This window comes from Megalobrama amblycephala, linkage group LG17 (assembly GCF_018812025.1).
Source record: "Megalobrama amblycephala isolate DHTTF-2021 linkage group LG17, ASM1881202v1, whole genome shotgun sequence".
NCBI classification, from domain to species: Eukaryota; Metazoa; Chordata; class Actinopteri; order Cypriniformes; family Xenocyprididae; genus Megalobrama; species Megalobrama amblycephala.
The window spans coordinates 2,678,955-2,692,716 of NC_063060.1; the positions used below are offsets into that span (position 1 = coordinate 2,678,955).

Below are 13,762 nucleotides of genomic sequence, written 5' to 3' on the forward strand. Positions count from 1 at the left end.
CAGAAATGTGCTGCAAATACTTGCAATGCAACCAAATACAGAAATACGCAAGATAATACTCACAACGCAACAGAAATGCTCAGCAAATACGCACAATGCAACTAAATACAGAAATGTGCTGCAAATACTTGCAATGCAACCAAATACAGAAAGAGCTGCAAAACTCACAACGCAAACAAATACAGAAACGCGTTGCAAATACTCACAATGCAACCAAATACAGAAATGTGCTGCAAATACTTGCAATGCAACCAAATACAGAAAGAGCTGCAAAACTCACAACGCAAACAAATACAGAAACGCGTTGCAAATACTCACAATGCAACCAAATACAGAAATGTGCTGCAAATACTTGCAATGCAACCAAATACAGAAAGAGCTGCAAAACTCACAACGCAAACAAATACAGAAATGCGCAGAAAATACTCACAACACAACCAAATACAGAAACGCGTTGCAAATTCTCACAATGCAACCAAATACAGAAATGTGCTGCAAATACTTGCAATGCAACCAAATACAGAAAGAGCTGCAAAACTCACAACGCAACCAAATACAGAAACGCGCAGAAAATACTCACAATGCAACCAAATACAGAAATGTGCTGCAAATACTTGCAATGCAACCAAATACAGAAAGTGCTGCAAAACTCACAACGCAACCAAATACAGAAACGCGCAGAAAATAATCACAACACAAATACAGAAACGCACAGCAAATACTCAAAACTTGCAGCAAATATGCACAGACCACAACGGAAATGTTTCAAGAGGACCCCATCAAGTGACGAACCTGGCTGAGACATGCTAATTGTTCAATGTCTACTCGTCAGTGGTGTTGTTGATGATCTGAAAGAGTTTTTTGTTTATTTTAACATCTTGATCGTATGTGCATTGTGAGTATTGCAGAACATTTCTGTATTTGGTTGCATTGTGAGTATTTGCAGCATGTGTTGTCAACTGATGAAGATTTTTTTCTTAATTTGCTCGTGTTTTTTCTATTTGCATGTGTTTTCTTCAGTTTCATCGCTTTCTCGACCATATTTGGTGAAAAAGAAAAATGCTATGCTTTGAAATAGAGTGATTGTGCTAAACCTTAGTTAATCTTCCTTTAAAAGGTGTTTGTTTTTGCAATATATAAATGATCTGGCAAGAACCACAGAAATAAAAACCAACTCCGTCCATCATTTTTGTGTAAGAATTTATTTAGACTTTATAATAGTTCACAACATGCAATATACAAATTTACATCTTTTACAAGTGACCAACTTAAGCTCCTGCATATATTAAAATTATATGTCTATTTACATATTTTACAATTTCATCCTGCCACAAAAGTCCAGTGCAGATTCTGCATCACGCCTCGCAGCATAAACGCTGCTGACAATCCTCAAAACCTCAGTGACTTTGCAGAAGAAACATGTTTCTCAATGACAACCACAGCTTCCTGCCACCATATCATCGTACTGCTTCAACACGACGTTCTCATCGTCGTCAAAGTACAACAGGTTAATGCTGAAGAGTTTGTCAGGTACGCAGCAGGGGGTCTCGATGCCCTTGGTCAGTTTGAGGGCGTTGATGATGGACTGAACCGTGGCGTGGTTGGTAGGCCTCATGTTCTGGCCCAGGGGAAATGGACAGGAGCCTTTACAATGGTAGGCGTTGTAGCCGCGTGGAGAAACGATCCACCCCGACCAGCCGATCTCCTCAAAGTCGACGTAGAGAGGCAGACGCTGACATGGCATCTTCTCTCCACTGTCATCGTAGTCTGCTGAGCGAGCGCTGCGACGGGCTGTTGCGGGGAGAGGGAGGCTGGGAAACGGGAGACTGGGTCCAACGGGAAAATCATCTGAACCTGAAGAGAAAGAGAGTGAGGGTTAGAACAAGCCTTTGGGTGCCACGGACCCCAAATATGATCATACTTAAAATGTAAAAGTGTATTTTTCATGTATTTATTTTTTTAGTTAATTAGTTATAGATTTTTTCATGTATTTATTTTGAATTTACTGTATTAATTTTTATAATTATATTTTATGTAATTATATATAATTATATTTTTAAATTTTTTAATTTTCTATATTAAAAGTATGTACCCAATTCATACTGTAAAAGATTATTATAAATGTGTAAAATCATTTTTATTCAGTGTATTTCATTGAAATACTAATATAGTTGTTATTAATATATTGAATTAGTTTTTATTTTTTTATTTTAAATTTGAATTTTAGTTAAAGTTTTAGCAATTTTGTTGGGAGTTTTTGTCATTTTTTATTAGTTTTTAAATGTTTTTATTTTTATATTTTAATTTAAAATTTGACCAATTTTGTTGGGTGTTTTTGTAATTTTTGTTCGTTTTTTAAATGTTTTTATTTTTATATTTTATATTTTAATTTTAGTTAAAGTTTTGCCAATTTTGTTGTGTGTTTTTGTTAATTTTATTAGTTTTTTAATGCTTTTTTATTTTTTACATTTTAATTTTAAAGTTTTACCAATTTTGTTAGGTGTTTTTGTAATAGTTATTTTTTTAATGTTTTTATTTTACATTTTAATTTTAGTTAAAGTTTTAGCAATTTTGTTGGGTGTTTTTGTAATTTTTTATTAGTTTTTAATGTTTTTATTTTTATATTTTAATTTTACATTTTACCAATTTTGTTGGGTGTTTTTGTAATTTTTGTTCGTTTTTTTAAATGTTTTTATTTTTAGTTTTTACATTTTAATTTTAGTTAAAGTTTTAGCAATTTTGTAGGGTGTTTCTGTCAATTTTCATTAGCTTTTAATGTTTTTATTTTTATTTTAAATTTAAATTTTAGTTAAAGTTTTGCCAATTTTGTTGGGTGTTTTGTAATTTTATTATTTTTTAATGTTTTTATTTTTACATTTTAATTTTAGTTAAAGTTCTACCAATTTTGTTAGGTGTTTTTGTAATAGTTATTTTTTAATGTTTTTATTTTTATATTTTACATTTTAATTTTAGTTAAAGTTTTGTTGGGTGTTTTGTAGTTTTTTTGTTTTTATAAACATATTTTCTTAAAAAAAAGTTTAAAGAATATAAGTTTAAAGTTTTTCATACTTTATTTCAGCTAATGTTTTTTGTATTGCAAATAATTAAAATATTTTTTTAGTTTTAGTTAAGTATAATAATGCTGAATCTATTGCATTACATGTTTTATACTCTTTATTGTACTGTACTGTATTATTGTATTTAAGTGACTTTAATTTTTTTTAATTATTTTTATTTTAATAGTTTATTTTTTATTATTTACTAAATATTTTATAATTTAATATATACTGTATTTTATTTACTATACCAGTATATATTTTAGTATTTACTTGTTACTTTTCCACAGACCCCTGAAGTCAAACTCAAAGTGGTTTAGAGCAAGATATCTGAAATGCATTTATTTGAATCCATTCAGTTGCTCTTTTGAGGTTATATGTGAAGCAGGAGACTCCTCAGTCTAAAAGGATGACAGATATTAAAGAGATGCATGTGTCATACCTTTAGCAGTGATCTCCAGAGAAGCAGCCCGTCTGCCGTCGTCGGTGAAGAGGACCAGCATGGGCTGTTTGCTGTGATGGTGGTGACGGCCTGATGCGAAACGCACGCTTTTCAGGTCCATCTGAAGACCTGCTAGAGTCCTCACTGTGACCAGGAGACCCAGATTACTGCCCTCATCTGACATCCAAGAGCGCACCTTTGAGATAAAAAGAAACATAGTTAGCAAACTGTTGCATAGGCAGCAACCTTCTAAGGCAGCATTTTTTCTCAAATAGCACTTTGGAACACTCTATGAGAAAATCTCTCAACGTGTGACTTTCATTCATACTTACAGCTTGAGTGATGGTAAAAACCTCCCAGCCGGAGGAATGGATGGGCACCAGCCGGGACGAGAGCAGCTTCTTCCCTTGTGAGACGTTCTTTTTGCTGCTATCGAGAACCTGATAGACACTGACCTGTATAAAAACACCACTTCAACGATTAACCAGAAGAACTTGCTTTTAAAGCGCATCACATTCTTTTCTTTGGGTCGGTAAATAGGCAGCGTACCTGACAGAAGTGATGTCTGTTGAAGGTGAGTGATGCTTGTGGCCTGAGCTTGAACAGATGCAGCTCCGCCGTCAGGATCTTTTCACTCTTGGCCACCGTGGACATGTTGAAGAGAAACTCAACATGCTCACTATGCACTAAAGAAAAATGACAAAAGAAATCATGATGTGAAATGACACATACTTTGTACATTTTTATGCCTAAACTCAGGGGGGCTGTAACCATCATCACCCCCCCTCCCAACTCAATATTCAGATTAGCAGATGATCAATATAGGCCCTTAATGAGCCATTCTCAAAACTTCACATTTAAATATTTGCATGCATGTGCTTGCCTAAAGTTAAACTTGCTTACACTTTTAAAGATGCATCCACATTTCATAATTAAAATAAAAAAGTATTATCAACACACTGAGTATTTTATTACCTGGTTTAAATGACTGAATGTTACTCATGATTAAGGTATTTGCTTCAAAGTTTACTTTTGTAGACAAATATTCAGTGCAATTACAAATTGTACTCAGTTACTGGCTCCAAATTACATGAAAAACATTGTAGTGTAACATAATCCATTGCATTACACATTTAAGGTAATCTGACTACTTTTCGATTACTTAATTCTTTTATCACATTGATTTGAATTGGAAAATCTTCATATAAAAATACAAAGTGAAAGAAAATATATTCAAATACTCATTATCAACTTTAAGTGCACTAAATATTACATTACATCATGGTTTCCCAGACACATCAGGGTCAGTGAGTTTAATGAAAAGCCATTAAAATAATTAAATCATAAAAATAATAAAATAATTTTAAAATAAAGCAACACTTACTAAAAAGATACCCCTATATTTTATTTGTTTACCTGCTTGTAGTAGGGAGAATCAATGAATTATGAATAATTTCCTGCCATTTTGAGAATAACACGTAATAAATAAAAAAGTAACTGCAATCTGATTACAAGTATTTTAAAATGTAATCTAATTACAAATAGCCTATTTTTTGGAATCGGATTATATAATCTAGATTACATCAGTTACTACCAGGCAGATATTTTGATTATTTTGAATAAATCATCAAAATCCATGTGAACCACTTCAATACAGATTAAAAAGCAGATTTGACTAAATGGCGTCTGTATTGATTTGTACAACTGTACTTTTGTGTTTGTGTGCATTGAGTAGCTAAATCTCACAAACAACGTCTAAAACGACACTTTTCCATCCCAAATGCTCTTTTTATTTCCGCTGTCCCACTTCACATGAACAAAGAAGTCAGTATCTTACATTTATCGAAGAAACTGCGCACGGTGTTCCCCTCCAGGAGCGTCGGGTCTTTGGTGACTCCGTCCACATCCGCGATGGTGTTGTACAGGTCCAGCATGTACTGAGGAGGCTGTTTGTGTCCCCGAACCAGTGCAGCAGGAGGATCCTCCATCCCAAACACCTCCAAAAGCCTCTTGATCGCCTCGGAACGCACTTCTTTCGACTCGTTTTGCACCGTGAAGTGGTTTTCCAGGTAATTCAGCGACGGTCTGCTGATGGCGAGTCCCATCAGGGAGATCCAGATCACTGCGGGCAACATGATGAGAAATCCTCAGAGATGTTCTTTGGTAGCTGGAGCTGGACTGACTGAAGCTGCACAAGATTGGCAGCGTTTTATAAGATGTTGGCAAAGTCTTCGGTCAACAGCCGTAAAGAGCTGCTATTTAGTCGCAAATGTAAATCAACAATCAGTGAATGAAAGCAAATCTAATGGCGGTGTTAACGAGGTGCGAACAGGACTGGTGGTCCTCTGGGGAGATCCTGAGAGGAAATTAGTGTTTATCAAACGTGCATTGCTGTAAATAAGCCCTATATATTTCGATTAAAGAAAAATCTACAGGTAAAATGTTTTATTGCACTACATTTTGCTCGTCTTTGAGGGTTTGAAGAGTCTTTTGTAGGATGTTTGCGCGCCGCGGGTGGTTAACTTCCTTCAGAATGGATCCATTAATTGAGACAAAACGAGGATAATGTGTTACGGGAAAACAATTATTTCGACAAATGCAGTGAGAAGGTTCCAGCATGCGCCCTGTGTTTTCATGTTAATGGCAAACACACCTGCTCAAACAGAGATTTGAGTCTGAGCAGCAAATAAAAAATCGCCTCATTTTAACACGCAGGACTGGATTTACAATCTCGCATGGCTCAAATGTTAATGAGAACATTAATGAACATTTGCATAAATGAGCTCAATCCTCGTGGAGTTTGAATCAATAGATAGTTAATGCAAGTGTGAGAGACTTTGCTGGGTGGTTTAGACTAGTTTAATTTCTCATCTGATGTATATGTGGTGTAATTGTTTGTTTTCATTAGGGCTCATTATAGTGGGTTTGAATCCCCTGATCCGTCTGGCACTGTGGAGATTTCTTAATACTAATGGATTGGATAAGCTTAATGAATGACATGAGCTCTTATATATTCTATATTATAGAAGCTTGATGTTGCTTTAAGGTTAATTCACTTTTGCAATCAGTTATTTTAGTTTCTGAGTTGCTGTGACTCATTTGATTCTATCTATCTATCTATCTATCTATCTATCTATCTATCTATCTATCTATCTATCTATCTATCTATCTATCTATCTATCTATCTATCTATCTGTCTGTCTGTCTGTCTGTCTGTCTGTCTGTCTTTGTCCATCCATCCATCCATGCAAATCTTATTGCAAAAGTGTCCACAAAAACAACCCAAATTGGGTTGAAAATGGACAAACCCAGCGATTGGGTTAAATGTTTGCCCAACCTTGCTGGGTAATTTTATTTAACTCAACTTTTGTTTAAACATTACTGTATTGCTTGCTTAAAATGAACCCAAAGTATGTTGGAAATTAACATTTATTAATATGTTTAATGAATAATAATTAAACAACAAACATTTATTAAATTGCTTATTAATAAATGTTCAGCTTTTGATTATTATTGTTGCCTCTAGTAATTATGTGTCTGATTTTTAATTTCCAACCTATTCTGGGTTTGTTTTAAGCCAGACATACAGTCATTTTTAAACAATAGTTGAGCTAAATAAAACTGTCCAGCATGTTGGTCAAACATTTAACCCAATCGCTGGGTTTGTCCATTCAACCCAACTTGGGTTGTTTGTAACCCAGCATCTTTTAGAGTGTAGGTTGTTAAAGTTTGCATTAACTAAATCTATAATCTAAGAATGATCTGTTTGGATTACAGGATTTTATAGTCTGTTTCATGTATACTTTTTCATGTATGTGTTGTGAAATATACAGTTCATAGATAAAATTTCCAAGAATATGAGAAATTGCCTTACCTACATTTGCCAAATTGGGTTGTTTTTTAATTATTCAAGTCTGTAATAACTTTAAATGGCCTCTCTATAATTATTTATGTGGGATTACAGTATTTTGTGGGCTATTTTGCATATGCGACGCCTCTTTGTCATTTGCATGTCTTGCTAATGCCTTAATTATTGGTTGATTTGTAACGTGATTTAAAGCTGAGACGTGATTTGCATGTGTAACACTCTTGTGTGCATCTTGTCATGTAGTCCAAAGATAGCAGACTTTCTCACATAGATTTTATTTACAAAATACTTTTTACATAATTTACATATATTACAGAAATATTGCATCATGCCTTTAAACTGCCGTTCATTAATGCACAACCCTAAACCTGGCATTAGGGCTGTGCAAATGATCCAATTCATGTTTCCACTGCAGTCGCTGAAGTCTTCCAGTAGGCGGCGCTGTGATTAAGACTGGCACAGACAGGAAGTGATGGCCAGAACGGTGCGGATTTGGCCATGTTGACTGAGGAAAGTGTGGCTCTCGTAGTCTTGAGGAACACAAGCGTTGCCCTGTCCTTCAGCCCACAGCAGACATTCCCCGAGATCTGACGCACTCCTGCAGAAACACATGAATCGACAGGAGAGAGTGTTAGTGAACATCTGCAAAACACTCATGCACCAAATAACCTTTCCTCTGTTTAAAACCTGTTTCACCCCTAAAAGCGTGTCACTGCATTCACACTGATATAGTCAGTATGAAGTCCAAGACAGTCATAAAAAGCCAACATGATCAAGATGTAATATAGCTAGCCAAATGATAATCATTTTTCTGACAGTTTTTGATATCTCACTGTGCTCTTAATGAAACCTTCACTTATTAACTAGTACATCTGTTGAAACTTTCTCTATATTGTTCAGAACGTTCCACTACATTTCTCCATCCAAGTTTTGAACAAAAGCAAACATTATAATGACCAAAAGCATTATTTCTCACTAAGCCAAGAACCTTTTGTCAGTCAACCTATTTTTACATTTGTTCATTACTATTTACATTAACTGTTTAGTGTTAAACTACAACAGAAAGATTCTACATATTATGCATCTCTGAGATCATGTGAGTAATTCAGCTTTGATCACAGGAATAAATTACATTTTAACATATATTCACATAGAAAACAGCTGTTTTAAATTGTAATAATATTTCACAATATTACTGTTTTTACTTTATTCTCACTCAAATAAATGTAGCTTACTAAGCATAAGATATTTGTTTTAAAAACATTAAAAAATCTTAATTATTTCAAACTTTCAACTAGTAGTGTATTTATACTGTTATACATTTTACATCTTTTCATTTATCCTATTTCAACAACTTTCTTTCTAACTACTTTCAGACTGTGTTATTTTTATACTATATTTCATCATATTATATATTAATAGTACATTAATAGTCTAATCTTTGTTGTCAGCCATAGTTGAAAATTATATTATTCTATTCTATTTGGAAACATTACTATTTTTAATGTTTTTGAATTAAGTCTCTCATGCTCATTAAGGCTGCATTTATTTCATAATAAATACAGAAAAAACAAGAATATTGTGAAATATTATTACAATTTAAAACTATGGTTTTCTATTTTAATATACTTTAAAATGTAATTTATTCCTGTGATCAAAGCTGAATTTATAGCATCATTACTCCAGTCTTCAGCGTCACATGATCCTTCAGAAATCATTCTAATATGATGATTTGATACTCAGTTATTATCAAAGTTATAGTAAAGTAAAAAGAACAGCATTTATTAAAAATATAAATCTTTTCCAACAATATAAATCTTTACTTTCACTTTTTATCAATTCAACACATCCGTGCTGAAAAAAAATACTTTTTTCAAAAAAATAAAAAAATAAAAATAAAAAAAAAAATAAAGAAAAAAAATTACTGACCCCAAACTTTTGAACGGTAGTGTATATTGTTACAAAAGATTTCTATTTTAAATAAATGCTTTTTTAACTTTTAAATTTTTTAACTTTTTATTCATCAAAGAATCCTGAAAAAGTATCACAGGTTATAAAATAATATTAAGCAGCACAACTGTTTCCAACAGTGATAATCATATTAGAATGATTTCTGAAGGATCATGTGACACTGAAGACTGGAGTAATGATGCTGAAAATTCAGCTTTGATCACAGAAATAAATTACAATTTAAAGTATATTAAAATAGAAAACCATAATTTTAAATTGTAATAATATTTCACAATATTCTTGTTTTTTCTGTATTTATTATGAAATAAATGTAGCATAAGAGACTTTGTTCAAAAACATTAAAATAGTAAAGTTTCCAAACTTTTGACTGGTAGTGTAGTTTCTTCATGTCACCAAAAACTATCCTGAAAAATTAAATGACCATGATACTTTTGATCATTCATTAGAAAACAAAGGCAGTTTCATGTATATAAACTAACTAAAAAAGAAACTGTTTCTGCTTTGGATTAAAGACTGACTGAAGTGTCAAAGCAAACAGTGTTGTGTTTTAGTGTGCACTGTAAAGTGTGTGTGTGTTTGCTTAGCTGTGTGTAAGGTCGGATATTTCGGCGTGTACCTGAGAAGACAGCGGCTCCCTGAGGTGCAGCTTCCCAAACATCTGCCAACATCTATTTCCTGTAAGAAAATTAGCAACACAAGAGAAAGAAGCAATCAGTTCACCACCTGCTGTTAATGTGGGACGCCCTGTTAACATGCTAAGTGCTTTGATTTGGCACCTGCAGGGACCATTTGTGGCCTCCTCGCACCTTTTGCGAGTGCGGCGACAGACAGAGAACATCTGACACAGATGTGTTCAATAAGCACACGCTCGAGTTTGATGCAGATCGCATTAAACTTCAGAATCTGAAGACTTAACATTATTAAATGGCATTTTAGAAATTCAATTTTACTTAATACGATATTTGGAGCTGACTTTCTGGGGCATTTTTACGTATCTATATTTACCTAAAACCTACATAAGCATAAAAAAGGTCAAAAACGGAAATATAAAAAAAAAAAGGTCTATAACAGAATTTGCTGAAAAACATAAAATATGAAGAATTTAGAAGCATTTTTTTATGTGCATTTTAAACATTTGGGACATTTTGTCACTTTTTATGGCACTTTGCCTCATGCTAGACTCATGCTTTTGCATTAATCAAGGCATTTCTTATGAAATTTTAGCATGGCTACTTTGTAAGGTGTGCTATGGGATTTTCTAGCACTAAGTAGTTATTTAGTGTGTAACAACTTCATGCATATCGACACTTGAGTTCAGTGATGTCCAATCAGGGAAATGTGAATTGGAAATGTTCGGAGGGGGGGAAATGGATCAGGATCTTGATCTTTTAGTCTAACAAATGGAAAAACAAGCACGGATCACTTGGAAATGACTAATTTCCTCTTTGACTGGAAGCATTTAGTGGTGTGAGATCCTTCAGCATTAGATGAGTGAATTTCAGGTCAGTAAAGACTGTAAAAAATGATATGATCAATAAGTCATGACAACATGTGTTTTTACGTTACTTTAACTCATCAAAATTAGTTAGGCAATTTTCAACTTTGTTATACAAGATTCAACCCATTTTTTTTTTTTAAAGTCAGTTTAATATAATTAAGTTGAAATGACGCATACAGACAAGTTTATTGTACTTAAAAATAATATCAACAACCTTTATGCTCGTTTTTCAACTACATTTTGCCATGTTTTGGATTCAACCGCAACCAGAGAGATTTACATTTGATGGTTGAACCCAGCTAACAAATAGAAGTTCTAAGAACATTTGACTAATGTTACAATTACATTATGAAAACGTTTCTGAAAGTTCTCTGGATGTTCTAAATGTCCAGTCTTGTTATGCAAACATTAGGGGAACATCATATTTTATCGTTTTGCAAACATTATGGGTTCTGAAACATTAAAGAAAAAAACATTGTAAAATATATTTTGGTACTAACATTTTTAGGACATTATTAAAGACCAGATAACTCTCACAGAACGTTCTATTAATGTTACTGGAAGAACGTTTGTTCATAACTTTGAAAGAACCTTTCCAAAACATTCTGAGAACGTTAGCCGGGAAGCAACCAAATCAGACAGAGATTAAATATGAACAAATGAACCACAATTAGAAACAATTCCCTGTTTGAAAATTCTACGACTGCATAAAACCTAATGCTGTGCAAAAAACACAACCTGTTTATTTACATTCACACAAGTGGAAACTCAGTTTATGCAACTCCTTTAATTGTTGTTTTACTCACCCTCAGACTTTCTACTTGGACTCCATCATCGTTGTACGTGATCTCGTAATGATACTCTACATACGGGATACGGTAACATCCCTCCATCAGTTTGCATTGAGCCACTGTTTGGATCAGCTCCACTTTGTTCGGAGTTTCAATGAGGGTGGAATCAAACTTAGTGGGAACGCATGAAAATCCCTCTGTAAGGTAAAAAAGAGGATATTGCTACATAATTGTTCCTTGAACCAGTAGTATTAATTATTATGGATTTATTCTAATGCACAGTGATTGTAGAAAAACTTTTACTCTTTTTTTTCCCCTCATTCTTACCCGGTGCCCCTTTGGATCCGACACATTTGCCTGCGTCTATAACGGTCTCATACGGGGTCCCGGAGTAGTATGTTTTCAGCGATGGTGCTCGGACACACTGGCTCATTTTGGCTTCGCAGTGACAGTCCTCAATGATCTCCACCTCCCGCAGACCTTCATACAGCATCACACGGTCCACACGGACCCCGGCCGGCTCACAGCTGGAGCTCAGTCCGCAGGACGGGGAACCGCTCATGGGGTCTGAGGATGATGACGATGGATCCAGACGTCTCATCTATAATGGTTATGGGAAAAATATTAAGTTGGGCTTCTAAGATATGTAAGCAACTAATTATTTTAGATACTTGCATTAAATCAAAAGAGAATTTGAGAAACTAAATTGGGACTTAGTTGGCATTCATTTATATATATATATATGTGTGTGTACTAAGGGAGGGAAGGTCAATGTTATAAAAAAAAAGTACCTTTTAGTTTTAATTATTTGAATCTAATACACATATTGCATGCTTGTTTCAATTTAAAAAATGTTGCCATCTTGTGGTCATCTGTAGAATCGCTTTACCTTTTTGTGTCTCAGGAAATCGAGCATTGAGGAATATTTGGAAGCCCTCAGCCCCGCCTCTAATGACGTGGCACGCGCTGATTGGCCACAATGCGTTCTGCACACGCCCACATCAACATTCACTGGACTGCCAGAAATATCTGTTACATAAAAATAAAGGTTTCTATGTCATACAAAATGTTTTTCAAATGATGCACGCTACTCAGAACAGCAAGATAGATTTTTGGCATAATAAAAACTGCAGACTATTTCTATTGCATTTCACCCAGCAGGCTCCTGTCTCACCTTTGCCGATGTAGATGACATGACTCTGGCGTCTGCAGCAGGCTCTCTCTGTGAACAGGTTTCTACCTAAAGCAGCTGTGACTAAATGACACAAATAAGTTATATTAGTTCACATTAATCCTCATGGTAACCAGTGATATGATACTTTTCAATACTAGCTACTACATCTTCAACAGTGTAATTAGATTGCTGTACTAATTACTCTCTCTAAAAAGTACTATTTATTACAAATTACTTTCTAAATCCCATATCAACTTCGACCAGTTGAACAAAACAAAGATAGACATGAAACTGCTATTTTAATTCTTTCAAATAAAAAATATAAAATTGCATAAATTATACTTGAAATGAACAAAGTATTTAAAGGAAGAAGGTTACATTAAAAACATACATTTTAACATTAGATGTTAAATTTTGATGTTTTATATAGAATTGTTCTATTGTCTATACAGCATTTAATGCAATTACATCAGAAGTAACTAATTCAATTACAGAAAAATTAAGAGTAATCCCCCACTTTTTCAAGGGAAAAGTAATTAATTACTTAGTAATTTATTACACCCAACACTGACAGATAATGAGAAAAAGCAAACATTTGCAAAGAATGAAATTGCCCTAATATAAGTCGATATCAAGACTGCATGTGACCACAGTTAAAACATAAAAAAATATAAAAAAAAATAATAATAATAATATATATATATATATATATATATATATATATATATATATATATATATATATATATATATTTCAGCTTTTTGTCATGGCACTATTTCTCATTTTCATTTACTTTAATTTGAAGTACTAAAATAACTGAAATAAAAATTATATATTAAAAACGCTAATAAAAATGACAAAAGCACAACAAAATTATTAAAACTAAGTAAAATGAAAATTAAAAATATAAAAATAATTCAAAATGAGTAGTGAGCAAAGGTCAAACTTAAAAAAATACCTTT

The 13,762-nt window shown here is 33.5% G+C and overlaps 2 protein-coding genes and 1 long non-coding RNA gene across 4 annotated transcripts in view; 1 reads left to right on the forward strand and 2 right to left on the reverse strand.

Annotated features, from left to right (window-relative positions):
- Nucleotides 1-1,183: 1,183 nt before the first annotated feature.
- On the reverse strand, nt 1,184-6,395 carry LOC125251577 (anti-dorsalizing morphogenic protein). The gene is made up of 5 exons (XM_048164614.1): nt 5,336-6,395; nt 4,048-4,184; nt 3,831-3,953; nt 3,499-3,694; nt 1,184-1,854 (listed from the first exon to the last, which is right to left on the reverse strand). Exons 1-5 carry the CDS (start codon nt 5,631-5,633, stop codon nt 1,427-1,429), a joined length of 1,182 nt encoding a protein of 393 aa, XP_048020571.1. The 5' UTR covers nt 5,634-6,395; the 3' UTR covers nt 1,184-1,426.
- LOC125251580 overlaps nt 5,433-13,762 on the forward strand; it is a 9,151-nt gene continuing 821 nt past the window's right edge. The window contains exons 1-6 of one of the 2 annotated variants that reach the window (XR_007181035.1): nt 5,433-5,567; nt 7,782-7,996; nt 11,648-11,830; nt 12,022-12,272; nt 12,531-12,674; nt 12,785-12,858. This is a non-coding gene — a long non-coding RNA (uncharacterized LOC125251580). Of the gene's footprint in view, nt 5,568-5,804; nt 5,934-7,781; nt 7,997-11,647; nt 11,831-12,021; nt 12,273-12,530; nt 12,675-12,784; nt 12,859-13,762 lie in introns of those variants that run through there. The other variant, XR_007181034.1, reaches the window with a different exon arrangement.
- pnhd (pinhead) overlaps nt 7,624-13,762 on the reverse strand; it is a 6,971-nt gene continuing 832 nt past the window's right edge. Inside the window, exons 2-7 of the mRNA XM_048164615.1 lie at nt 12,801-12,881; nt 12,516-12,655; nt 11,954-12,227; nt 11,642-11,823; nt 9,954-10,012; nt 7,624-7,964 (exon numbers count right to left, since the gene is read on the reverse strand). Of these exons, the coding sequence (XP_048020572.1) occupies nt 7,814-7,964; nt 9,954-10,012; nt 11,642-11,823; nt 11,954-12,227; nt 12,516-12,655; nt 12,801-12,881 (887 nt within the window). The 3' untranslated portion in view covers nt 7,624-7,813. The remainder of the gene's footprint in view (nt 7,965-9,953; nt 10,013-11,641; nt 11,824-11,953; nt 12,228-12,515; nt 12,656-12,800; nt 12,882-13,762) is intronic.

What these genes read in the sequence shown, in the direction of transcription:
- LOC125251577 (XM_048164614.1), bottom strand. Translation starts at nt 5,633, where the DNA reads ATGTTGCCCGCAGTGATCTGGATCTCCCTGATGGGACTCGCCATCAGC. An exon ending in GCGCAGTTTCTTCGATAAAT is followed by an intron (nt 4,185 to 5,335) that starts GTAAGATACTGA and finishes ATTTTTCTTTAG; the next exon opens with TGCATAGTGAGCATGTTGAG. An exon ending in ACAGACATCACTTCTGTCAG is followed by an intron (nt 3,954 to 4,047) that starts GTACGCTGCCTA and finishes GTTTTTATACAG; the next exon opens with GTCAGTGTCTATCAGGTTCT.